Source organism: Falco rusticolus, chromosome 2, assembly GCF_015220075.1.
Source record: "Falco rusticolus isolate bFalRus1 chromosome 2, bFalRus1.pri, whole genome shotgun sequence".
NCBI classification, from domain to species: domain Eukaryota; kingdom Metazoa; phylum Chordata; class Aves; order Falconiformes; family Falconidae; genus Falco; species Falco rusticolus.
The window spans coordinates 69,436,764-69,464,746 of NC_051188.1; the positions used below are offsets into that span (position 1 = coordinate 69,436,764).

Genomic DNA, 27,983 nt, shown 5'->3' on the forward strand with positions numbered 1-27,983 from the left:
AGGAGCAGTGGGGGCTTGCACACAGCCAGAGCAGACACATCCCCCAAAGCAGAAGTGGGCAGGGAGGGGAGCCCCACACCCAGGGGAAGGGGATGGGCATTTGCCACTCCCTGTGCAGGATTTGAACTTTCGGGGATTAGAAAAGCGTTCAAAAATTTGTAGGAGTTCAGTAACAGTTTATGAGTGTCTAGTGTTGTAGTTTATTCACCAATAGCTGATTAATTATATGCTGTTAATAAACCCCTTCAATCTTGGTTTGTTTTAAACTATGAACAGTTTTCCCCTGGACATCCTGTATGCACCTGAGCGTCCCCCAATGCTAGCAACATTGTGCATGAAATAAGGTGAGCTTTTGTAGTAACACATCTTAAGAATGCATCTTGTCCGTCTTAAATGGCATGCTGCACTTCCTCTTGGCTCTGAAGTCTCCAAAGTAAAGAGGGAATTACTCCAAAGCCAAAAAAGAAGGGGGAAAATTTGAGAGAGAATAAGCATGACTTGAGGGAAATAATGACAGAGTGGAGAGCTAGGTTTCTTACAGTGACTACCCACAGGGAAAAATAAGTTCTAACTCAGCGAAGGAGTACTCTAGTCCTCATATTCTGTCAAACACAGTACCTGCCTGTCTCAGCCCTACTACCAGAAACAAGCAGAGGATGGAGCCTCTCTAGCATTCCTGTCTGCATGTAAGGGGAGAAGCCAGACTTTCCTCCACAGTATAATTTGCTGTAAGACACCACACTTAAAAACAAGCAGAGTACTTCTGGTTTTCACCTGGAAAGACTTAATTGCTACAGAAGGAGGAAAAGCCAAAACTCAGAAAGAAAACAGGTGGCCACATCAATGGTTACCTCAGCCACCTTCTCCCAAGTACATCTTAGGGATGAGGTTTTAGCAAAGATGATACGTTGAGACTGCATCTTATCACTTCTTCGTATAAAAAGATATAGTGTAATAAGTGGTTAATCCTGTTTGGTTTACCATGCTAACCTCAGAGATTTGAGATGGCTAGAGGTATGTGATTCTCACGAAGTCATATGAAACTGGAGATCGCATTGTTCTTGTTTAGTTGAATAGTCCTGAGACAGGAGAATTAATTGTATGCAAGTTAGATTTTCTTTCTGTTGAAAAAGTTATCATATTCCTGGCCAGCAATACAGTGTCTAAGAAGACAGTGTTTAATAGAAGAGTGAGGAGGGATGTAACATTAAAAACCAATCCATCTGTGATGAAATACAGTAAGATATATGAGTATAACATTAAAGAAGCCAGGCAGGATACACCATTAAAGACTATATTAATGCTTCATGATGCATAATAAAATTTAAAAAAACAAATTCTAGAGAGTGTATTGCATATATTTCCAAAATCCAAGCTATCATTAAATTTAAAAATTTACATGTTCACTTTACAGTGTAGCCTGACAGGTTCTAGTCATTTGCTGAGCTTTTGGCCTATAATAATGCTGCTGCTCTGGTCCATGATATTCCCTGCAACTCTGAAAGGCAGTGCTAAAGGAACTGTGGTATCAAAACTACCATTCACAAACATTTTTTTAAAGCAGCTTTATTTTCACCATGGAATCAATAATGTGCTTCACTTATCCAGTTGTAAAATCCTAGTGAAGAAAGGAGATTTTTCCTTTGGGGAGAAAGAGTTGGATAAGATGAAACCTGTGTGCAGTGGCTTAAGGTTAACTTCATACTGACTATGGTGTGACAATAAAGCAAAGAAAGAAGCAATCAAGCAGAGCTCCCCGCCTTCTGTTCAGAGAAAACACAGCCAAAATGAATTTTCCCTATTCTAACTCCACCAACATTCCTGAGAAAAGAGCAGAAATGGATATGACCCAACAACTTCTGTAACAGGAGCGCATTTAAGCAGCAAGAGTGCTAGGCACAATCTAGCACCACGAGCTACCCAAGAGAATGAGGCCCAGTGTGTTGCTGTTGTTATTGTTCCTGAAGAACAAAAAAATCTGCCCTCTTTACATTGGCTGGATCAATGTCACTGCTCAGTGACATGGTTTCCTTAATGAAGTAAGTGCTCAAGGAAGCTGCATGTAAATTAGGCAATAATGATATCGCAACGAAGCACATGCTAACTGCTCTGGTGCTTTTTTCAAACCTGGGAAAGCTTACTAGTTAAATAATGTCAAAAATAAAAGGATAGAATGTCTAGAGGGAATTGGTAAGTGGGCGGGTGGGTGGCAGCCTTCTTCTTTTCTGGGAATACAACTTAAAATAAAGACAGTGTTTCTGGGGAAACATGCCTAAAATGGTGTGATGCTTCCAAATGCAGGGCTGGGGTGTCCCTTATTCTAAAAAAAGAAATAGTTGTGATTCTGTAAGATTCTTGTGAGCAGGGCCTGAAGATGAACAGAGGACTTAGTCCCTGCAGCAAGAGCTGACAGCTGAAGAAAGGGAAAAGTTTGGCTCTGAATGGTCAAAAAAGATTGTATTCAATAAGAATTTATGATGTTAGATTGCAAGAGGAAGAATGCTTAATACAGCTGATCTGGGCTATCCACAATATTTATAAAGGAACTGAGAACAGTCATGTCAGTAGGGTCTGTGCTCCAAGATGGTATCCTGGATCACTAAAAATCCACTTTTTGTGACAACACTTACTTCGTATTTGAAAACCACATCTTTGCTTGGTTTGGTCATTTTTTAATTCATTCCATCATTTTGAGTTCAGTTGTAGATTTTGCAATTTAGAGCATCAGCATCAGCTGAAAAAACACATTCTGATACTTCTTTGAACACTACAGTGATGGATACAAAGCATAGTGTAATACATTAAACAACAATGATGTTTTTCTTTGTTTGCAGTGTAAAACTGGCACATTCAATATTGCTAATTATCAAATATCAATTGCAATAGCAACAATGACTTCATGTAACTGTGTGCTTTGTAACTGAGTATCTTAAAATACTTTTAAGAGATTGTCTGTGAATACAGATTTTATCTCATTAACCCTATTTCATTTAAGTTGAATGCATAGCAAGAAGATGTAAAATCATTCTCCGTCTTTTTAGATGAAGAAATTCCTGGGGATAAGCCATCATGCTTCTTATGGTGGAGCTATCACAGCTGGTCCTGGTATAAGGTTTGATGAATGGTTGGTGGTCATGCAGTTCCATCAACTGCTCTTAGGGTGAGCTGAATAAATGGAGAAGTTTGTTGATGACCATCAGTTATACTTGAGGAGATGTCAAAGCTTTATGTTAAGTGTTGAATCACCTTACACTCTCCAGCCTTTTCCTTGTAGTGAGGCTGAAAGCTGTGTCATACAACTTTCTGTATTTACCAAGCCCCTCATATTTTCAGGGCTCTCCTTGGTGGTTGTTGCCACAACTGCTTACAATGCTTATTTTAAAAATGAGACCTTTCAAACAGACAGTCTCCCATGTATTCTCACCTTAGTGAGAACAAGATTTTATTGTTGCAGCCCAGGACTGGCTGTGCACTAATATCTTGGGAAACATTAAGCTGAAGGAAACAAAAATTTGCCACAAAAAATAAAGGTAAAGCTAGAATATCTTGTGGGCCTGTTGTCTCTGTTTTCAAGGGCAAGAAACTTCAACATAAGTTTCAGTAGCCAAAGAATTCTGCTGACCACTGTGTTGCAGCCCCAAAGACCACGTTCTTCAAAACAATTCAACTTCTCCCTCTTAACTCTTCCTCCTATGCCTATTTCTGTCTACAAGTTGACCAGGAAAGTTCCTTGTGCCTTTTTTTCTTTTTCATATTTTAGCATTTGAACATGCATGGTGAGCTCAAGGGCATATGGTAGCATTAACAGCTCACATTCGGGAAAGCAGCAGAATAATCCCCTAAAAACACAAGGAATTTCCACCTTGTGTCTCTCTTTTTCTTTTTAAATAAAGAATCAAGGAAATTATGGGCCAGGCTTCAGGTTCTGTGAAAAAAAATAGGCTCTTAATTTCCATTGGAAACAGTCAGACATAAAGAGCTCCAAAATTGCTCTTGGCTGAGGACCAGGCACCAAGGGTAAGGCACAGGGGCTGCACTGTGCAGGAGTCCACAGGCCCTGGGGAGTGACCCTCTGTGGCCAGAGCACAGACTGCCTTTGCACTGCCTTGGCTGGAGGACATGCCAAGAGCTGTGAAGTCAAGTCCCAGCTCTCACAGAATGCCTTCCTTAGTTCAGATTGTAGAGCAATGCCTGTCATTTTAGGACAACCCCTCTAGACTTACATCGCCTAGAATTTCTGGCATGAACATTTTCTTCTTGCCTTCACAAGAGTGGTGCTGTTCCTAGTTAATTATTGGGCTACAGGGATATGGGGAACAAATGTTCAAATTCTTCCTGATAGATACCACATCTGCCACCTCCCAAGAGCCAGCCCAACCAGCAAGTATAAATTATTTGAAGCACTCAGTGTCCCTGTGAAAGCTGTTCCATTTAATGTAAAACACTATTCATTAGCCAACGAGACCTGGGTTCTGCCTCTCCCTCCACCCCTCTCTTTCTTTTCTCACAGTCCCATGACAGCGATGGTGAGTGCCATACCTGCAGTGTCACAGCAACTTTGTCACCTGGAAATAGTCTGGAACTAATTTGTCCTTTGGCGGATGCAACAGGTGAATTTAAGACTCAGCTGCTTGCCACTTTGACTCTGTCAGCCACAGAGAGAAATAAAAGTTAGTAAATCCAGCTGTCTGATTCAGGCCATGGGGAAAGGGCAGGGTTAAAAGAGGGTAGCAGGTTACTTTGAAGTAACTTGTTTTGCATACTAATTGATTCAGTCAATTGTCTTAATTTCTCTACTTTGGAAAACACCCATAACAGGGACTTGAAACTCAATTGTTATTTCTGATTTTTGTTTAAAAAACTTATCTTTAAAAGATTTATCCTGCTACATTGACATGATAATTTGCTTGTTGGCTGCGCTCATTTCATGACCTATATAATTAATTTTGAATTATTTGGTTCAATTTTAATTGACATTGATTTGATAATTAAATGTAGTTCTTAGCTACTCTAGCCAGTCCTGGCAACATGTTCAGCTCATTGCTGTTAATAAACTCTACAAAGCTGTTTTCCCTTTCAAGCTACCAGCTTAGACTAAATGACTTAAGAATACAAGGTAAATTAGATAGTTCAGCCAACAACCTACTTGCCTCAGTCTAAACTTTTTGTCTCCTACTCAGAAGGCAATCAAATAGTTGTAATGATATACAAAGATTTACCAATTTCCAAGGCAGCTATCATGAGATAAAACTTGCTTCTACCCTGGAATAAAAAGTGGACTTAATCTTCAAACGAAAACAAGTCTTATTTGCTGCTTATGGATCTGACCTTGTCCCTGCTAAAGCCAGTCTGATTTTGCTGCAGATATCAGCCCTAAGCTGCCCAATCTCTCCACATACCTGAGTCTTTCCTATATACCATCTATTTTAGACATGCACTTTATAGGTCACTCCTTGCTAAAGTTATTTTACATAAAGTTTAATCCAGGAAATATATAATACTTTATATATTATATGTAGACCATACTAGTAAATCCTGCATCTGTATGAAGCTGTTTTCCTCAGCCTCTTTTTTTTTGATTGCTGCAGTGTCTTTTATGACTGTGGAGGCCAGAAGGTATTCCATAAGTTCTGTCATGTATCAACCAGACCCACATTTAAACCAGCTTGCTCAAGTTCCAGAAAGACAGAATCTAGTGATGAAGATCACACCCTAATAAATGTACTACGTATCAGAAGTGTCACACCTGCCCAGTTACAAAGCAAGATACTTGTACATAAGAGATCTCTTTTGGTGATCAATCATGCCACAGAAATGCAGGCATGAAGCAGATCAGTGATTTCACTAACAATGGCAGTACACTAGGGACGGCATGTGTTTCTGCTGACTTAAAATTCTTCCCAAGTACTCGATGCTGAACAGGTGACTTGTCTTAAGGTCAGCTCTCACAGAGGCAAAGCATAACTAAAAGGGCTACTAAAGACTAATCCTAATAATTGGCATTGGATTAAAACCTGAAATAACAGCAAAGAGCAAAAAATAAACATAGCATAAGTTTAACAATATGGGCAAGCCCATGCTTCTGCCAAATAGGGTGAACTTGGAAGGTCAGGGAAAACGAAGGTGTGTTCAGTGTGATTAGGTTGGATGTGTTCAAAATGCAAACTGATAAACGGATGATTACTTGTCCAAGACAGGGACTCATTTAAACATTTCAGTATGCATAAATGCTATTTAGAATTAATTCATACTGAGGGCAATCAAGACAGATAATTTCTTGCTCTTGCAGTTCATATGTCCAGTGCCACACCTGGTCCTCTTGACTGGCCAAGCTGCAAATGTTGATCTTTTGCAAGTAAGACTCTTCCAGGAGAAACGTGAAACCTGGAATAAAGTTATACAAGAGTTATTAGGTCATAAAAACCTTTTTTAATGGCATAAACATTGAACATGTTACTAAGATGAAATCTTCCACTTTGGGCCCATATCCTCAGAGAAAAATGGGTGTATCACTTCCATTAGTTTTAGCAGCATATGTCTGAGGAAGCCACAGTCACTTCAGAACATCCCAGAGAGAGGAGGGTAACTTTTCACCAGCACAATTGTCCTTTATATTGCTCTGGCAGTGTAAAAATTCTCTAGTATTAAAAAGAACCCAGGCTCAAATGTTGGTTTTGCTGCCTATTTAAAGCACTAAACCCCACTACAGTTTAGCATTATTAGTAGCAAGAATCCTGTTGGCCTGAACTAGCAACTGTATAATCCAACGGTACAGTTGCCTATGCAGCACATTCTTCAACTTCATCAGACACTTTCAGGCCCAATTACTGACAACAAAGCTTATTAACTGTGCTTAGTTAGGAAAATTGGTTCCTTTTATAGTGGATTAATTATTATACATGTCAGTAACAACATGCTTGAAAGGTTAAAATACTTGGGTTGAGCCAGATAATCTGGCAGGAATTGGTTCCACAGCTGGAGATCACTTATTAATAAATCTGTGCATGGCTGCAATTGTAGTCATCACTCTGAAGCCTGAAGAAAAAAGCAGCTTTCTAACCTGTGCAAGATTCAGACTGGTGACAGCCACAGATTTCCAGTGTGCTTTGCCAACAAGGTAACTATCACTATCACCATTTCTACTTCACAGATAGAGGAAGGGAGGCTGTCACAAGCATGCAGTGTCTCAAGATATTGGTATAGACTCAGGCAGAGAACTCGGGTCTCTGATTACTGGGGTTTGGCCACTGATTCCCAGTGAGATCTATGTTTCTGCTTCTTCACTGGTGGCTAGCAGCTGTCAGCATAGCACTGAACGTGCAGTTGTTAATGCATTTTCATTAGCCCATTCTGCTCCATAGCATAGCGCACCATGGTAGTCAAGTCTGGAAAGGCATGAATAAGAGGCACTAAATCCTCCTCTCACAGTGAGGAATGCTGCCTCTTGGTCATTCAATGAGGCATCTAATGTAGCACACAGTTCTACTACCTGCAACTCAGACGTGGAAACCATGCAAGTCGCATGTGCGTGTGTGTCAGTGAGTCTCAGACTCCATACGGTCATGCAGACTATGAAGTGAGAGACTGGAAAGTATGTGAGGTGAGTACTTAAGTAAGGTTGCCTGTCCTAACCTATGTTTCTTCTCCCCCCTTGTTCTAGAAGAGGCATTAAACTTGCTTGTTATCAGTTTTGATTTGGACTCTAATAAATTTACAATATATTTTTTAGCTGTGAAACCATTTTAAACTCTACTTCCGTTGGATTATTTTCATTAACTGATAACTGGACACACAAACAGAAACTGCTACTACAGTTGTGTCTCTTCTGAATTTGCCCTGTCTTGAACTGTTGGCCCTGATCCTGCAGCAAGCTTCCCTGTGCCCGTTACAGACTTCATTAAGGTTTAGGGCATGACTATTAGGGTTCAAGTCTTCCATGGCAAATCAGCTTCAAAGGACTAGATGTTGTTTGGGTATTTACTTATTTACACAATCCCATAATTAGCAATTTTGTTTCACATTCTCCACGCAAAATCTCACAGACAAACTGGGGTGAAATGCTGGGTAGCATGAACTGCAGCGGTTTACTGCAGAGGGGGTGAACCCTGCATAGCGTGGACATCAGACCATGTGGCCTGGGATTCAGGGATCATTCCCCAAAGCCTAAAAATCCAGCTAGATTTCTCAGTCATGTTTTCTTCCTTGTGTGGATTTTGGGGCTCCCAGTTCTCCCATGACTGAGCTCGAAATGATCCTGTTTGTATGGGTCTTTCTTAAGACAACATACTTGGGAAGAAGAGATGAAGGCTGGAAGCAAGGGCTTCTCACGCAGCATGCCTGTATGACTAGTTTGGACTGATCAACAGGACTGCCTGTAGAATGCTGTTTATTCGGATTCTTCACCTGAAAGATGGGATTTCCATGTGCCCCCCCCCTCCCCCCCAATTTACCAGTTCCCAGTGGGCAAATTAATTCTGGTGGGCAGACACAAGAAGACATACTACATCAGTTTGTGTGCTGGGTCAGGTAACAGGACATATTTTGGGGTCAGAGGATAAAACCTGTCCGTAGCGTTCCATCACCTGATTTCACACCAGAAGACATGCCATCAGCGTTCGATGAGCTTTAAACTGGGGTGGCTTCGCTCTAGGATGACCCTCCGCTCCAGGCACCATCCAGAGGGCCCTGGGCCACCATTTTTAATTTCTGCAGAGTTTAGGAACCACCACCTCAGCACTATAACACATCCCTACAGCCACGCACTGTGATACATCCCCGAAAGTTGTTTAAATAGCTGTTAAAAACAGGCCCATCACCAGCATCTGGTTTTGATGGGATTTGTGGGTACTGGTGTCCTGCAGGTGCACAAAAGTCGCATTTGCAGCTTTCTTTTTTTGAAACACAAACGTTAGGGACCTATTAAAGACATTTTTAATAGCAAAAAGCCCCAAACACAAGTATATAGGTGAGTCCAGCTGAGCGGTGGCCGTCGACCCCGCCGAGAAGCACCAGCCGCCCTGCGAAAACTGGAAGCCACCGGGGGGCCGCGGGGGCCCGGGCCGGGGGCTGCGGCGGGGTAAGGGCCGAGGCCGGCCAGAAGCGGCCACCGCACCCTCGCCGGGGGTCGCGCCCGGGCCGCCGGCTGAGACGGCCGCTGCCGCCGGGGCGAGGCGAGGCGGGGCGAGGCGGGGCGGCCCAGAGCAGCCCGCCCTCCATCCCTCCCTCCCGCCTCCGGGCGGCCGGGTGTGGCGCTGCGTCTCCTCGGAGCCCAAGCGAGCCGTCCCCGCGGCGGCCTTCACCTTCCTCTCCGCCGCGGCGGCGGGGCTCGGGGGGCGGCCGAGGCCGGGGCCTGCCCGCGGCGGGAGGAAATGGAGGCGGCGGCGGGGCCGGGCGGCGGCAGCAGGGGCTGAGCGCGGGCGGGGAGGCGCCGCCGTTGTCGCTGCCGCCCGCAGCCGGGCGGGAGGGGGGGGATGCAGCAGCAGCCGGGGCCGCCTGAGCGGGCCGGCCGCGCCGCCGAGTGAGGCGGGCCCCCGGCGGGAGCAGCGCCCAGCCGCTGGGGGCCGAGGCTGCGGGGAACGGCGCTGGAGGGCCGGTAAGCAGGGGAGGGGGCGCTGCGAGGGAGGCCCGGTCCCTGGGGCGGGGCTGGGGAGGGCCGCGGGGGGAGGCCCGGCGGCCGGCAGCCTCGGGCAGAGGCTCCTCCGGCCGGCCGGGCGAGGTAGCCAGGGGGTGCTGCGGGCGTCTGTTGCTTCTGCCTGGCGGGGGCGAGGGGAAGCCCTGCCCGCCTCCTCGGCCGGAACGGAAAAGTTTACGCCTGCTCAGCCCCGGTCCGTGCGCCCGGAGCCCGGCTGGTGGGCTGGGCTCTGCCTCGGCTCACCCCTGCCCGCCAGGCCACGGCTGCGTCCCGTATTCTGAGGGCCCCCCTCTTTATACCGCTCCCGTGGGCAGCGCGGGGCGCCCTGGGGGAGCCCCGGGAGCCGCGGCCGCTCCCGGCGGTGAGGAGCCCTGTGGAGGCGGACCCGGCGCCCGTCGGGCGGGGGGAGGCAGGGTGCCGTTCCCGCTCGGGGTCGCGGGGCTGGCGCAGCCGGAGCCTGCCCGCGGCTGGGGCGGGTTCCGCGGCTGCTCCCGCAGTCGGTTCTGCCCCGCTGGCCGGTGGGTGGTGCGTGCGGAGGGAGCGCTGCGCCGGCCGGCGGGGGCTGGGGGGCACGGCGAGGGGCCTGCGCCTGCCAGCGGGGTGAGGAGAGCCGCAGGGAAGAACCGGCCTCAGAAACGCCTGTTATAACGTTCAGTGGCACCACACGACTCACCAAAGTGTGATAGATTTTAGTCCCAGTCATTATTTTATTTTTTTTAAGTGTAGTAAATCGTCCAGGTCTCTTCAAGATTACACAAAGGAGAACTTGATGAAAACGGGTTAGATATCCCAGCTAGCTGCTCTTTGGCCTTCGTTACCAGTTCCATTTCAAATTCCACAGTCAGTCGTGTGCTGATGGGTAGGTGGTTGGTGGTCTGAGGCTCCCAGTGTGCCACTGTTGGTCACCGTGCATGCAGGGACTGTCCTGCCCGGCAGCCCCTGTCCAAGCAGCATAAGCTGCACAGTAGAGGCTGGGCACCGACTTTTACTGTTGTTTAGATTTTCTTGCTTTGTCCCATCATTCACATGAAGATGGCAGTCTACCGCAAAATACGGGTGCCTTTTCCAGGTAACGGGTCAAGCTTGCCGTGGTCTGTGTCCTGATCTTTGGTTTGTGTTTGTGTGTGTGTTTGCAGTCCCATTTCTTCTCAGGCAAAACTGGCATCTGGCTGACCCGAGGGTTATGTGGCCATTTTGTCTTTGGGGTCAGTAGCCCAGGGAGGGAAGGACAGAGGAGTGGATGGAGAGAAGGCGTTTGGGGACCTTGTGCTCCTAAAAAGCGTTGCAACAAGAGGGAGGAGGAGTAACCTAAGAATCCCTGCGTATTTCATTGTGAGAAAATGGACTAAACCTTCAACAGCTTTCTTGGGTTTTCTGCTTGTAAAGAAGAAATATTTTTAGAGAAGAAGAAGTAAAAGATATATTTGGGAGCTGAAGGAAGCTAAAAAAACAATCCCCCAAAAATAGAAGCTAGTATATATTCACTAGAAGGTAAGAGGAGAGGCAACAGAAATGCAGTAAGATTGGAGATATAACAGGAAGTGTGATTACCTTATGTGAACACAGTAAAAATATTAAAGAAGAAGCTAGAGAAAGGGAAACAACATACACAGGTTATTTTTAAAATGTTACTAGTCATTGCATTGGAGTGTAATGGTTGAGTTACTCCTGTATACAGTTTTGAACAGTCCTGCTGCTTGAGACAAGTCATGAGCTGCTGATATAAATGTAGTTTTGTTTAGGGTGCTAGAAGTAACAGTGCTAGCCATTGTAATTACATTATGACAGATCCTCTGACAAGACTCTTACCACTGAGGAGTATGGTTGCAGATTTGTTGTGTGCATCAAAAAACGAGTAAGACAAAACTGCTTAATATTTTCCTCTCAGCTTTGACATATTGAAGGGTAATAGCGGTGGTTGTTTTGGATATGACTGCAATTCTGTCCCCTTTCAGTCCAGTCCTTGAGGTAAGTAGAATGCTGCTTGTAGGTGTTTTTGGCTAAAATGTTGTTCTCCTATCCCTAGAGCACATGATCTAGCAGCAGGGTCCTGTGTGTGCTAACAGCTTTTCAGGTCAGCGGACGTGGAAATTGCTTTCCCCCTGTCATTTTACACAACTTCTTAGAAATCCAATACGTGAATTACGTAAGGGAATATAGATCAATAATCCTCACTGAATGGTGTGCATCCATCGCCACTATAAAAGTGGGCAGACTAGCAGGGATGCTAGAAATGTTGCAGACCATTTTTACCATTCTTTATATAGAACAAATATACAGGGTTATACAGAAAGGTCTGGCCCATACCATTCGTTATATCTCTGAAAAACCTGCATCTGGTGGTTAGAAAGAAGTTCTCCTCCTGCAGAATGTTCTCTGCAAGCTTCTGTCCGTCTGCTGCCTTGGAAGACAGGTTTGTTTGTATTTTCAATGTTGAATGGTTCTCACGGTTTTAGCAGAGCTACCCAAAAAGTAGAAAGGTCACTGCTACCTTTTGTGTCCTAACATCTATTTTGCGTTTCTTTCATTTGTGAGAGTTGGAAAATTTTTGAAATTATTGTGATGTCTGAAAACAAAGGTGATAAATGTCAGTGCTCTAAATGAGAGATGGACCTCATCATTTTCAGCATGAAACTTGGGGCACGTTTTGTACTAGTGCAATGGTAGGATAAGAATAAGTTTTGAACTACTTAGCTGGAAAGAGGTTAGTGCTCTGGAATTCATGCCATATTATTTGTATGCATATATTGTATACTTCATGGCTAACCGTATTTGATGTTGAAGAATAACGTGTGTCGGACATTGCATGCTCAGTTGGCAGCTAGAAAGTGCAGCATAAAACAGGAGATGACAAATGTAATCTTCATGGAGGTCACCTGTAATTGTCCAAAAGACAGTTGCATCTTTTTACCTTAAATGCAGTGTTTTTAGGAGAAGTACTTAAAAATGGAATCATGAAAGAAGGAAAAAAAGGACCTCTCAGAAGTCAAACTGAAAAATATTGCACTGAGAAAATAAAAATAGGCCTCAACACTGCCACCCTAGCTAAAAATTACGATTTTTTTTTAAATTGGGTATATTACGTTCTTTTCTTCTTCTCGCCCATTTCACATACGTCTTTGGGGTCCCAACTCTGGAGCTGCTTGTCTGCCTGCACAGGCTTTCAGCATACCCTGAAGATGTTTCAGTTCTGTCAGCTGCAGCGAGAACCCCTCCTGGAAACACTTGCATTGCTGCAAGGCAAAAGCTAGTTGGAAAAGCAATCAGCGCCTGTAGCAGTAGAAATGATGTTGCAGGTGGACATGCTGAAACAATGTTAGAACTAGGCTCACTTCTGTTATTGAAGCTTTGTGGGAATGAAGAAGGTGGAATTTGGTATGTGAATGAAAAACTTAACACGTTTGCATAGAAGTATTAACTAGCATGTTTTTAGCATCTTAGCTGGGAATGAGGGCAATCTCTTTCATTCCCTGGCAATTCACTGAAGTGGCTGTATAGGAAGTGTGATCACAAATCATGCAGATGTGACTCTCATTGAAGTTGCATGTGTCTACTTTAGGACTGAGTTTGATCCTGTTGCTGGTTACATGGGTATTTTGGTTTTTTGTTCTTCCCGACGCTACAAGCAACAAACCTCACAGGACTTTTGAGAGGATCTCATTGTATGAGGTTTTTGTGTTAGAACCTCTTCTGTTAAGTGTTCTGAAGTGTGTTGTATGCATCCTTCAAAGGAAGCATTCACTTACCAGCACCTAAGTTCAGGCCCTCGGCTGTCTTACGTCTCCAGCAACAACTGACACAATGATGCTTTATTTTTGCAGGATAAGTATTCAAGAGTGAGGTGTCTCAGGTTTCGGTAGGTAGGCAGCGATGTTTGCTGTTAGGTTTTTTTTGTTGGTTTAGGGTTTTTTTAGTTATGGAAGCTTAAATTTTGCAGTGAAACTTTCACAGATACTTGGTGTTGGCCCCAGTGCTACCCTGGGTGCGTTGCCCATCAAGAGGCTGGAAATTCAGCTAAAGATGTAGCTTAAAATTTTCTATTTCTTCTAATGGCTGGGGACTTAAATCGTCTTTGTAATTGGTTTCCTTATATTGTGTCGTAACTTTTAACCATAAAAGAGAACAATTTATTAGGATGAGTTCGTAAAATGAAGCTAAGAAGTGTTCAGAGCAAACTTACAAACTGCAAGGTAGGGCAGACACCATGTGTTCATAATACAGTGCGGTATCACCATCCTCAGTCTGCTTGGATTCAGTAAGACTTGTGGTTTCTTTGCATGCTACATCTGTGGTCTCAGTTGTTTGGGTAACCCTTCTGGCACTCCTGGGGAAGTCCTATCTTTAAGGCTTACCTGCTGGGATGCAGCTACAGGTAGTAGACGCTGCTGCAAGTGAACCCTTTACGTAGATAGTGCTTAGCATGATGGCAATAAAAAAGTCTTCCAGTACCTGTGGTTGATACTTAGTGACAAGTGCAGTTGATAAAAGTGACAAGATGAGAAGGGACATTAATATATTTAAATATTTTGTCAGGTTAAGCTTAGTGTTCTGGCTCGACGGCTTCCAGCCTGTAATTCATGTAGGCTGGGCAGGGGAGGAGCACATGTTACCTGACCTGGGGTAACTAAGAATACTGTTAATGGTACAGTTTGGCTGATCTGCTGAGTAGCTACCACCGAGAAGGGAGGTTTCTTTGTTCTCCCTTCCTTTCTTACAGTAAGCTGTCTTGCAAAGTTAAATAAAAAAATAAACTAAAAAAATCAGGGGGTTTGCTGTCTGTCTCCGTGAGCAGCCAGCCAGCTGGTGCTATTTCCAGCACAGGGAGGGGACTGGGAATGTGTACGTAGGGGTGAAGGAGGAGGGAAGCTGGCAGTTACATTGCGTCAGCCTTAACATTGGTTAAAAACCCAGCCAAAAAGAAAGAAATGACATCTGCAGCTATGTTTTATGACACACGTGTATTAGAGTTTAGTCATTTTTGTAATGGAAAGTATTTTTCTAAACTGGAACAATAATAACTGATGTGTCGATCTTTCCTCTTTCAAACAGGAAGCAACAGCTTTATATGGCTCATGTCTGACAACATGCACCACCAGTGGCTGCTGCTAGCTGCATGCTTTTGGGTGATATTCATGTTCATGGTTGCTAGCAAGTTTATCACATTGACTTTTAAAGACCCAGATGGTAAGTTCAATTTTAATGTCTGGTATGGAACAGAAAAATGAATAGTGCTTCATGCAAATACTCTTTCTGTGCAAAGTAGTTCTTGGCATGTTACCACTTCTTCAGTAGAATTGAGAACAGAGCAACTAAATTTCTTGAAGTGACAGTGCTGATACTCAATTTCTGCTTGTCTTGGTAGAAGTCTGCAAAACTAACATCATGTCTTTTTTTGGTGGTTAAGAACAGAGGGGATGATGTTTGGCAGTACTGTCTTGTGAGGCCTGCTTTTTCAAATACCTTCAGTTTCAGTACCTTTATCCCCTAGAAGTGACAAGCAAAGCACAGAGCACAATTACCTTTTCAAAGACAAAGGAGATTCACAAGAATCAAAAGGGTTCATTTCACATGACAGTAGTTTCTGTCATCTTGTGACTGCTTGTCCTGTGGCTGCAGTATTATGTAAAACTTGTGGAAAGTTTTATTTCATTTGCAATGCACTTAGCCTAGCCACCTCTGCCCTGCTTCTTGCATTCAGTTTTATCCTCTGCTGTTTGACTGACAAACAGCTTATAGGCTTTTCCTTAGGTTAAGTAGCCCAGATGGTAGTAAGCTGATGAGGAATTTAAGCCATTTGATGACACCATACAGCATGTTACAGTTTTCTGTCTGCTGAGGAACTACTGTTACAAAGCCATCCTACAGAGACTTCAGGGTGAAGGTGATGACATGACTTGCAGTCGTAGGAAGATGCAGAAATACAGATCTCTTTAAGATATGGAAAAAATGTGTAACTTTTGAAGTACTGACATCACTAGTGCCATTTGTTTCAGTGACTTGATAGTTGATAAATATATTGGGTGTACCTCTTTAAATAGCATACCTCTTGTGTGGAGATTTGTTCAGCAAATCTTATAGATGAGAACTGTAGGCTAACTTAGCTTTACTTGGTCCCAGCTGTGTTTGAGCCCTAGTACATCTGCAAATAAGCTGGTCTTACGTTAGGTAGTTAAATCTTCCAGTACTTCATTCTATGCCAACTCTTGTTTCTCAGCTCAGGTGTTCTTTGAGTGATTCTTTGCATCAGAATTTGTCAGGAAGTTTAAAGTGTAGTTTAAAAAAAAGGCTAAGAATATACCCTTTGCATTTACTTGCTTTTTATTATCTTGGCTTGCCAATTTCTTTTTTTTTTTCTTTTTTCCCTTCTCTTCCTTTTTTCCTTTCTCTTCCTTTTTTCCTTTGCTGAATCTTCCTTCCCCTTTGAATAGGTCTCTGAGCAGAAGATGGTATAATTTCTTAAGCTCCAGTCCTGCAAAGGCATGACTATGGCTGAGTGTATGTATGTGTTGGAGATACCAGTGTTTGTAGTGGGACTAATGAAAGGAAGTAATTTGAATATACCAACAGAATTTTTGAGAAAGTCCAAACAGGATGGCCGATCTGAAGGAACTCTTATAGACTTAATAAAATATGGCTTGTCAGAAATTTTCCTTATTCGGATATGTCTACTTAGCAGCTAGAACAACAGCAGCAGATGCTCAATGAATCCATGTTCTTTTGTTTAAGCCTTTTACGGATGTCTCAGGTGCGTGAGCAATAGGAACTTCTTAATGAGAAGGAACAAGTTTCAGTTCATCATTTCTAGTAGCAGCTGCAGGCATGCTTTTACCTAGTAATAATGAAAGATACTTTAGCTGCTCTTTCACTGAATCAGATTGCTTTGATTTTACAACAGGATACTGTGAAGTAAGTCCGTGTTTTAACTTTCTTTTCCATGTACGCTTTTTGTTAAAATCTGGTGTAGGCAGAGTAGAGTACTCCCTTAAGAAAAGGACACAGGCAGTACATACATTTTCTTGACCACAAAACAGTAAACCACTGTGGATGAAGCCAAAGAAAGATTATTCACAGAAGAAACTATATAAAGGGGAAAATAGGCCAGTGTGGATGGAAATAGTGAAGAAATAAGTTTTTTTGGGTTTTTTTTTTGCTTTGTAGGTAGTAAAAGCTGCCTCAAATTATTTTTGATCTTTCCACACCATGTAAAGTAAAGCTAGAGCCTTGTGTTATTTTTTTTTAGTTTTCCTGTGGCATACCAATTGCAAAAGATGCAAAGGGTTCTTCCCTTACATACTTTAATTGGTCTCTAACTATTAGCTGCCCTAAAATTATTAAGAAAGAACAAGAGTATCACCTGAGTTTGTTCTTTTGTTGTGGGAGTCTCTAAGGAAGGACATCAGTCCAGTAATAAAGGAAGAGGAGATCTTGTATTTCTTGCTGGGTAGAGGTGTTTACTTAGAGCACCAAAGAAATCAAAGGTGGTCATTAATGACACTTTTATTCTGGTAATGTTTAAGAGTTTACAACAGAAGAAATGTACTGATCTGAGGGGAGGAAGAAACCTGATAGAGTAAGTTTTTTATTTGGATGTGCTTTGGAAAGTTTATTGAAGAATAAGAATCTCCTACTCTCAGGTCCATATAATATACTCAGTCTGTCAGTCGTGATACTTGGATTTATGATTTCTATGTCTCTCTGCACAGTTTGTTTAAAAAAGACCAAAGTAAAAGATTATGGACATGTTTCTTTGATAAAACTCAACAGAAGTTGTATCCAAAATTCCCCCAGAGTATATTCTTTAAAATATTCATAGTTTGTCTCATGTCTTATCTGTTATCTTCCCATTTGGGAACATGTTTTGTAAGCTTAATACAAAAAGTAATGTTCAGTTGTGTTAGTAAAGCAGAAATAGTTGCCTTCCCCCCCACCTTCTGTAATGCTTTTCTCTCTCGTCCTTCTTTAGGCTATGGTGCCAAGCAAGAACCATTGATACTGACAGCCGTGACAAAAGTGGAGGAGGTACATATGCCAGAGGAGAAACATTGGCCTGAAGAATTCCAGGTGCATACTGTTGAGATAAGGGTTACATGTATTAAAAGAGTGGGAGAAAATAAGAGGTTAAGTAAGGGCTTCCCATTGTTGAAAGAAATTGCTGGACAGGAATTATTTATTCAGACTGTTCTATTTAGATAGCGCAAGCAGAATTCATTTTAGCTTCACAAAGCTAGTTTGTTACTGTAACCTGCTGTCTTGTTTCATCCCAGTGATTCAACTTAATGTGTTTCGATTTTGAGGAGAAAATTGTTACAGTACTCCTTTATCAAGTCAAGACAGTAATTTTTGCCAGATTTTTAATATAATGGCCCAATTTTTGATCACTTTTATTCTGCCTTGTCATAGCCATCAGGTTTGTGGTTCTTGAGGGCAAGCCTATGTCTTTATTCTCTTAGTGCTCTGCCCAATCTCTCCGATTCTTTTTATCAATCTCCATTCCTTTTTCATGTTTTGTACTCTTTGTGCTTCACATCTCAGTGTTTTTCCAAAGTAGAACATGAACACAATGGTATTCAGTATCAGTTGATCCTTTCGATGCATAGTTCTGTGCTTTCAGAAATAAAGCAGAATGAATGTGGTACTTGCTAATTTACAAGGGAATTCTGAAGATCTCTTACGCAAATGTAAATTTGAGACTAGTTGCACAGTGGGCTAAGTCCAGTTTTTTCTTCTGTTGGTTACATAAGTCATCATGTTTAGAGTATTTTTGTGGTGAAGCATGGAAGGTAGGTTTCCGTAAAACATGATGTTTCTTGTTTTCATATGTAAAAAAAAATGAAATATAAGTTATCCTCAAAATACTTGAGAGAAACACTTTGTTCAGTGGAAGGCTGGCAGATTGGTGTAGTGAGTTTTAATACCTTCCTTCACTTGTAGGAAGAGGATAATAAGGTTTCTGAATCTAATTCTATCCCTCTTGACTTCCTGACAGCATGAAAGGCAGAACAATAATATTAATCCTGGTTGCATGCAAAAGGAATTGTTCTGACAGATAAATAATCAGTCAGGCGGTTCAGATTACATTCTGACCAAGTGATACTGAAGAAGAGTAACAAACAGAAAAAGTAGAGTGAGTTTTTTTCTTTATGGAGGATTGGGACAAAAAGTAAAATCATTCCTTTTTCATGTGTAGCTTGGATACTGTACCTAAAATCATAGAATCACAGAATAGTTTTGGGTTGGCAGGGACCTTCAAAGATGATCTAGCTCAACCCCCCTGCCATGGGTGGACGTCTTCCACTAAATCAGGTTGCTCAAAGCTCCATTCAATCTGACCTTGAACACTTCCAATGATGGAACTCCACAGCTTCTCTGGGCAACCTCTTCCAGTGTCTCACCACTCTCTTGGGAATTTTTTTTTTCCTTCTATCTATTCCAAACCTACCCTCTTTCAATTGAAAACCATTATCCCTTGTCCTATCACTACAGGCCCCAGTAAAAAGTCTCTCTCAGTCTTTCTCATAACCCCCTTGTAAGCATTGAAAGGCCGCAATCCCCAGTGCCTTCTCTTCTCTGGGCTGAACTACCCTAACTCGGGCTTTCTTCGTAGGAGAGGTGTTCCGGCCCTCTGACCATTTTTGTGGCCCTCCTCTGGACCACTCCAACAGGTCTATGTCTTTCCAGGGCTGAGGACCCCAGAGCTGGGTGCAGTACTCTAGGTCCAGAGCAGAGCAGAGGGGCAGAATCACCTCCTTTGATCTGCTGGCCACATTGCTTTTTTATGCAGCTGAGGATACGATTGGCTTTCTGGGCTACAAATGCACATTGCCGGCACATATCCAATTTTTCATTCATTGGTATCCCCAAGTACCTCTCTGCAGGGCTGCTGTCAGTCAGTACATCTCCTAGTCTGTATTGATATTGGGGATTGCTAACTGTGTAAATCAACTAGTGCAAGGGGCAAGATTTGTCAGTAGAAATTTCTCATTACCTGTTAATCAGACAAGCTCCTTTTTCCTCTCCCCACTAATCATGAGGCAGAGGTGGTCATGGTTTCTGTCTTAGTTTCAGAAAAATGAGATACATCAAACAGTTCAACCATTTTTGGGGAGGGGAATCTTGCCTGCTTCTCTTACTTGCCACAGTAAGCACTGATGCTCATTGTGTGAATTTTTGTCCACTTAATTTTTTGCAGCTTGGATAAATGGAAACAGTGAATGAATACAGGTGCTAGAAAACAGCACAGAACTTTTATCTGAAATTCTTCTATCCCAGCCAGATGGGTCAGCATTTCTAAGCCCCATCTTTTCAGAGATTAAAGTTTATTTCTGTTTAATTTCCTGTCCTAACTCCTCAGAAGCTTTCTTACTGGCTGTTGAAGCTTCGTGGGAGTTCCAGTATTTGGTCAAGGCAAGTTTTATCCACACAGATAAGACCCTGCTGCTCTGCAGCAGACTTAAATTGAATGGAAAAGCTCTTACTACTTTCTACTACATAAAGACTTAAGAGTTGAACCAACGTGTACAGCAGCAGCACCAGAAGGAAACTGTGTGCTACGTGTTTAGTTAATATGTAACAGTGTTTTAATCATTAATCTGGGAGGCATTAGTATGCACAGTTTGGGTATTTTTATACTTTAGAATTTGATCTGAAAACTAAATTCTTGCACTTTTTTTTTTTTCTTTCCCCTCTGCATTTCATAAAGCCAACTGGAAAAGCTTTTTCTGGAAATCTGATCCGTCAACCCCTGGTTCATATGGAAAGACTTGAGCTTCTCAGGAATGTCTGCAGAGACACTGCATTGAGAGATCTCTCTCACACTGCAGTTTCCAAATTCGTCTTGGACCGAATATTTGTGTGTGACAAGCACAAGATCCTGTTTTGTCAGACGCCAAAAGTGGGCAACACTCAGTGGAAAAAAGTCTTGATCGTTTTAAATGGTATCTACTCTGTTGTGGGTGTGTGGGTTTCTTTGAGGAGGAGGAAAGAACAAATTTGGTCCAACTGGGACATCACAAGAATGGATTCTTTCTGCTTTTCTGACACTGATGCTTAATTTCAGTTTTTCATTCTTCATGGTTGCTTCTAGTCCTTTCAAAACATCTTTTAATGAAAATACACCTGTTCTTTCTGTGAAAATAAATAATTGCTATTACTTGGCTCAAAAGTGATTTGAATCATGAAAGAGTACCCATATGCATGTGGTAGGTATATCTGTTATCTTTGAAGGGTGGCACTAATCTGTAGAATTTGAAACAAGTGAATTACAAGGTATCACAATTCCCTAAGAAACAGTAGTATATAAAATTTCTGACTTAAGGCCACTCACTTTTAACTAGGATTCTTAAAGCTAGTTAAAACTTGGCAGCTGCTGTTGTTTTCTACTGCTGAAATCTTGTGTGGGTGCTATCAGTAAGCCATCATAGGAGTTATGAAGATTCTGAGTTGCTTAAGGCAATAGTTTGGTCAACAAAGGTATGTTAGACTGTAGAAGAAGGAGTAAAGGGATTTGTCTGTCTGAAAAACAATCTACAGGGTGAACGCTGCCTGTATGCATGTAGTCTGCCATCCTCTTCTAGTAGCCTGGTATGCCAATACAAATAATGCATTTCCTCAAGGTTTTCTAATGTACCACTACCTGCACATACAAACTTAACGTGATCATATTTAACATAACACAGTCTTGTTGGACATGAGACCCTCTTTCCTGTCTGTGCACTAGGGCTGTGAATTTGCTACTTATAGTCAGGTCAGTTGAGGTCCTTCTGTGGTTTTGCAGATGGCATAACTCACCAAGGTGCGGACAAATCCTGAGCATTGTAAACCCAGCTTTCTTATGAGAAGCACCCTGTGAACAGCCAGCTCTGTACTGGTGTTTTTTTATATTTTCTTTACCTTGTATGAAGTAGTTTGCACACCCAGAAGGAAACAGTCACAAATTGGCAAAACTTTTGTAGTGAAGAGTATGTCCTTAAAAACTTTAATATTAGTTTCAACTTTGATATATGGACGGGAGCTAAAAATCCAGCAAAGACAGGCACATGCCTAGATATGGGCATGTGTCTTAAATACCTATGAAAGCCACACTGCAAGAAAGTACTAAATATGAAACTGTATGAGTATAGTAGAAGTACCTGCTCTTACCAGAATTTAACATTGATAACATGCAAAGAATAGCTCAGGACAGACAGGAATTGTTGGCTGCATGCAGTGAAGGATAATTCATGTCTTACCAGCAGGGAACCTTTCACCTTGAGCTTCCTAGTTCTGGCATGTTGGATAATGACAGAAAGTTGTTTCCATATAAACACTGGTCTCTTCTGCCTTGAGCTGCCAGTGTACTAGTGTTTGCTGACAAAGGCTACTGCTGCTGTTGACCTGACTTTCTCCTCTTTGGGTAATTGCGGCAGGTGGGACTGATGTTTCAGGGAGAATAGTTTATGTCTGAGTACCTAAGTTGTATTTGGAGGTTCAGGATGGAGAAGCGTAGCTGTGGCACTGTGGGGCAGCTAACTCTGCTACTGTTTGTACAGAACTGTGCTCTGGATGGATGCAAGTTTTCAGTTTCTGAGGCTATCTATTCTGGCATCTGTTGTCCACATGTAATTCACCTAAAGTACCAAAAAATATAATTAGAAAACTCAAATTAATAAAATATAACCACCACCACCCCCTGAAAAAAAACCCAACAAATTACAAAACTGAGCTGCTGAATGGTGTGGATTATTCACTGCAGTTCTGAAACAGAGACGGCCAAGAGACTTTCATCTAAAGAGCTTTTTTTGTAGCACCCTGCTGTTGTTGCAGGTTGATACCGTGAAATGATGCTGTTGTGTGAAGGCTTACACCTAAAGCCCAAGGGGCCCACGTGAGATAATTCTCAAGGTCATAAAAACTTCCAGGATCAGGATCTTAAAATAAATGCATCAGAATTTAGTGACGTTATTTTTCTTGTCAACTTATGTGCTTGCAGAAATTAATATCTGGAGACTTTTTATTGTTAATGTTAGTGGTTTTTAAGCTGTGTAGTATTGTATGATTGAAATTTTTGTTTTAGCATAGTGTAGTTGTTAAAAGAACTTCATAGATGCTGACAGCGAAGTGCTTTTGTGTTGAAGCAGTTCCAAAAGCAGCCAGCAGCATTTATTTTTTGTTGGCGATAGATTGTCAGCAAAAAAGCCGGTTCCTTCTTTGGAGTTAATCCTCAAAGTCTTCCTCCTTTTGTATGTGTGGGCAGAGGGAAGGAGAATGGGGACAGTGAGGTAGGGAATTACAGGCTTAGACATAATTGCTGATGAAATTTGTGTAACATGCTTTTCTGAAAGTTTTGAGGCCATTTGGTCTTGGACCTTGATGTCACATACCCTGAAGGATTTTAACAGTTTTTGGCTTCTCAGTCAGAATCTCTCGCCATTTAACAGTTTTAAACATAGTAACTGTAAGTGCTAAAAATCCAGAAAAGAGAATGGTAGAGCAAAAAGCTGTCAGCCAAAGACACACACCTGCTTGTACTCACTTCTTTTCCCTTGAAAAATTCACTTGCGCTCCCTTTTTGATTTGTCTAGGAGCTTTTTCTTCCATAGAAGAGATCCCAGAAAATATTGTGCACGATCATGAGAAGAATGGCCTTCCACGCTTGTCCTCCTTCAGCGACTCTGAAATTAAAAAGCGGTAAGAGGTGGCTTTGCAGGGGTGTGGGAGGGGTTTGGAGTCAGTGGTGTTACGCGCAATCAAGAGTGCAACTAAAGTCTACATCTGGAATTGAGGACAATTGGGTTTCTGCTCCACTGCTTGTATTATGGCACTATTCTATTGTCCTCACAGATGTTGCTGTCACTACCTTCCTGCTGGCTTTGAAGGAGACCAGTGTAACTGGTGATATAGTTAAGTGAGCCAGCCAGCTCTGGCTGGATATAGGGTTTCTGTAGTTCAATGCATGCCTAGCTGTTACATAGCTGACCTTGAGAAGGGGAGGTTTAGTTGGAAGGTCCACCCTGGTGCCTTGTATATATAGTAAATCTAACTGCCTGCACATAACATTGTCATTGCAGGCAAATTTACTTATTGGGATTGAACTGGGTAAGTTTAAAAGGTCAGTGCTTCTTAGCCTGGGAGTATTGTCTGTTCAGCTGAACCACTTTATCTTCCTGTTTGGGTGCTTCTTGCTCTTCTCAAAGCAGAAAAAATACTTCTCCGCAGTAGAGCCTTCTAAATTACTTTGGCTATATTTTTGACTGTGTCTGCTCTCATGTTTACTAGAGCCTATGCCATATATAATCCTCGTAAGGGGTGGCAGCATGGAAAGACCAGGACATAAGATGACAGCGGACACTTGTAAGCTTGTGCTTGCATGGGTTTTGTGGGTATTAAGCCGTTCTGAAGAGCCAGCCTCTTATACATGTGGTGTCAGCTATCAGTAGAGTTCAGTCCCAAGGTTTGTTACATTCAGTGGTACAAATCCATTTGTCACAGCTGTACCTGTGGAAATGGGGTCACTTGATTATGTTGATAGCGTGCAAGTTGAAATATGGTCACTATGTTCTTGAGAATATGGATCCATTCCCTGTCCCTGTGAGCAGCACTATATAAAAAGTAACTGTTCAGCTGGGGGATGAGCAGTAGCTAGGGCATTTGAAGTTGAATGCCATTATGATTTGGGTTGTTGCAGTCAGCCCACCACAAAAGTTGTGCTGGAGAGGCATAAAATGGGTTTGGTTGGGAATTCTGAAATTGTCAGAGAGCTTAGGTGTACAGAGAGGGATGGTGTGGATCTGTTGATCTAGTTTGCTGACCTCTAGCCCTGCCTGATTAGGAGTGAGTCAGGAGAACCTGAAGATTGATACAAGTGCCTGTTGAGGCTAGAAAGAGTCTAGCCACTTACTTCAGTGTGGATTGGGCTCTAAACGTCCTTTCTCAGCTATTTACTGAAATAAACTTTGTTTTCAATTCATTCCTCCTACAGATGATCTCTGACTACAGAATATTACATACTACAATATCACAATAAAATGTGAAATTCTGTTGAAAACTGGTCTCATGAAAATAATGTTCTCAGCCATTATTGAAAGCACGGCAAAACATCAAATAAAATACCGGAATTCTTTGTTTACTTAGGAAGTGATTTGTCTAACTACCTGCCAGTGAAAAATGCAGCCTTTTGTATGCATTTAGCAGCACCAAGCCACTTTTTCCATGCCTTTGTGTATTTTGCTTCTTGAGCTTAATCACATGACGTTTAAAATATCTTTTGACTCAGAGCTTTCAGCATCATTTGTGTTCTCCAGTTTGAATAAACTCCAGTAAATTCAGACTCCTCCAGTTTGAATAAAATGTGAAAACTAGAATGAAATACTTCCACTTTGTACTGCGTATAAAAACTGTTAGTAAGAAGACAGAACTTGTATTTCTTGTCCTGTTGGTTATAATATTGACAGACTATGCGAGTAGTGCAAGATTCACGTTGCTGTGTAAGACTTTGCTAAACGCACTTTAAACACTTTGGTAAACATTTTCTTTAATTATTTAATTTCTTTTTTTTTTTTTCCTTCCTCTGTTTAGACTGAATTTATACTTCAAGTTTTTTATTGTTAGAGATCCATTTGAAAGACTTATTTCTGCATTTAAGGACAAGTTTGTGCACAATCCTCGGTTTGAACCTTGGTACCGGCATGAAATTGCTCCTGGCATCATTCGTAAATATAGAAAGAATCGCACAGAGACCAAAGGGCTACAGTTTGAGGATTTTGTGCGCTATCTGGGTGATCCTAACCACCGATGGCTGGATGTTCAGTTTGGTGACCACATCATTCATTGGGTAACATATGTAGAACTTTGTGCCCCCTGTGAAATCACGTATAGTGTGATTGGACACCATGAAACCCTGGAGGATGATGCTCCATATATCTTGAAAGCAGCCGGCATAGACCATCTGGTATCATACCCTACGATTCCACCAGGCATAACGGTGTACAACAAAACAAAAGTAGAGCGGTATTTTTCAGGAATTAGCAAGAGAGACATAAGACGCCTCTACGCACGGTTTGAAGGCGATTTTAAACTCTTTGGTTATCGGGAGCCGGATTTCTTGCTTAACTGACACCTAGGATAAGCTCTGAAGAAGTGTCTCATGGATTAATCTAAAACTGCGTGCATACCAGCTGCAACACGGACAGAGCTGAGAATGACCATTTGTTTTCTAGCTTTTTGATGTTGCTCCATTTTTCAGTGAAATATTTGTCATATGGACAAGTAGGGGCTTATAGTTGTTGTTTACTGACCATGTTTTCAATATGTGACATTGCAATCTGTTAGGAATGAAGTCTCTGCTATCTGAAATACAGAATTCCATTTCTTCCCTCTTCCCTTCAGGAAAAAAGGAGGAGAACGAATGGGCTTATGATCTTCCTACTCCCAGATGGAATGCCATTTTTAAAGTGTTGTGAAGTATTTATAACAATGGCAATTTCACTGTAGGTTAACTCTGAAATGTGGGTGAACTTGATGATTCATGCTCATGAGAAAGGCATGTAGTCTCCCGTGAGCTTTGAAAATGACAGGCCAGTATAGGACTAAAAATTGATTAAAAGCTTGACAAATAAAATCATCTAGGTTCTGTCATGTGGCTGCTATCATAACAGTAATGCTGATCTAATCCCATTCTTGTTTTGTCACAAAATGAATGTCATTAGACAGAAGCTTTAGAGGTGTTAAAAAAGGGACTGGTTCCAGACCCTAGTTGTCTTTGTATTTTTGTCAAGTGTTTACTGTACTTACTACTGATCTATTGAGCCTCGTAATTCTACTTTTGATTTTCAAGATATTATTTAACTCCTGGTTGTGTAAGCTATCTGAGAACACCAGATGCAAATGGAGCATAGAAGAAATACGAACCTGCTAGGGGAACTTCAAGGAAAATGAATTTAAAATAAAGTATTAATTGTATTTGCAGGAGCACATACAGAAATCACGAGATGCTCTCACACAATTTAACTTGTTTCATCTTCTAACAGTTAAGATTAATAAAGAAGCCACAAAAGCGAGATGTTCTATAAAAGAGCTGCTAGAGTTATTTGGATTAATGATCTACCTTTTTCTTATATCCAGTCTTGCTCAATGTTCAGTACCTCGGAGAACAGAAAATTTACCCCCTTCTGAAAATTCATCTCCCTGCTGCTAAAGGCGACAGGATGAATCCCTGATTTTTCCAGTGATTCACTGCCATGATGTCGACTCAAAAATGCCCAACGGTTGTTTTACCAACGGGGTGAGTTGCCTACATCCCAGGAGTTTGAATGTCACTTAAATTTGTGTACCCATTTTGTGCATTAAAAAGCCAAAACCAAGAACGGAATGCAGCCATCATATTTGCCTGTGCTTGCATTGTGTCTCATAAAGAGCAGTCTCTTGTTTGAGTTCACCAGCAATAAAAATGAGTGCACCGCCACCTCATCCCAACAGGCCATGGGAGAGAGAGACCGTGTATCTGAAATACAGGAATTGCTCTGTCACAGTGAGCATGTGAACTGTATTTTTAAATTTTAGACCCAAAAGATTAATTTTCAGATCAGCATAATGTTGCTGGCTAGAAATGCTAATGATGGCCAGTGCTATGGAATCTGCTCTTAAATCCAGCCACAGTATGTTTTTGATAGCTTCCTGTATCAACACAAGGAAGCGCCTTGCACTTGTGAAAAAGGAAAGCTGTGCCAAGCTGACATGTGCTGCTACCCACAAAAAGGAAGCTCTGTTGTAGCTGGAAATGATTTCAGAAAGATCTCAACAGACTAGTTGAAATAAGGGAGAATCATTAACTGGGCGTCATTGGCAAAAGAATAGCTCAGGGTGGCAAAGCTGGAAGATGGGATTTTTTCAGGTTGTTTTTTTTTTTTTTTCCTTAAAAAAACCCCAAACAACAATTACAGTGCCCTATCTTGTTAGTCCATAACCAGTGATAAAAAGATGTTAACAGCTCCAGGTTTTTCTGTGGTTTTCTTAATGTGGGAACTTAGCAAAATGTTGGAGCTAATGACCTGATTGATTACCTCTCTGCTGATTTAAAATGTAACAGTGAATAATGTATAGTAAATTCAGGCCTTAAAGTTTAATTCTAATAAAGATGAAGTAGAATTGTTTTCCTCTGAAAGCATAAGCTATTGATCACACAAAACGCCAATGTATGTTTTTATTTTTCTTGGTAAATTACTTAATGTATCTATTGCTTAAAAGTTGCCAGATGGAAAGTGCTACATAAATATTAAGTAATAATATTTTTTTCTAATAGCTTTCTCTGCGTTGAGTTCTCTCGGGCATCTGACAGCAAATGTGAACAGAGCTACGAACTGACGTAGGCAGAGGTGTG

At 42.0% G+C, this 27,983-nt stretch overlaps 1 protein-coding gene and 1 long non-coding RNA gene across 2 annotated transcripts; one reads left to right on the forward strand and one right to left on the reverse strand.

Annotated features, from left to right (window-relative positions):
* Nucleotides 1-1,938: 1,938 nt before the first annotated feature.
* LOC119143381 lies at nt 1,939-6,381 on the reverse strand. The gene is made up of 3 exons (XR_005102688.1): nt 6,252-6,381; nt 4,540-4,645; nt 1,939-3,165 (listed from the first exon to the last, which is right to left on the reverse strand). It is a non-coding gene; the product is annotated as an uncharacterized LOC119143381 (long non-coding RNA).
* Nucleotides 6,382-9,218: 2,837 nt separating this feature from the next.
* CHST10 (carbohydrate sulfotransferase 10) lies at nt 9,219-27,897 on the forward strand. The gene is made up of 6 exons (XM_037377219.1): nt 9,219-9,592; nt 14,681-14,815; nt 17,595-17,692; nt 20,331-20,565; nt 23,191-23,296; nt 25,184-27,897. Exons 2-6 carry the CDS (start codon nt 14,704-14,706, stop codon nt 25,719-25,721), a joined length of 1,089 nt encoding a protein of 362 aa, XP_037233116.1. The 5' UTR covers nt 9,219-9,592; nt 14,681-14,703; the 3' UTR covers nt 25,722-27,897.
* Nucleotides 27,898-27,983: the final 86 nt, after the last annotated feature.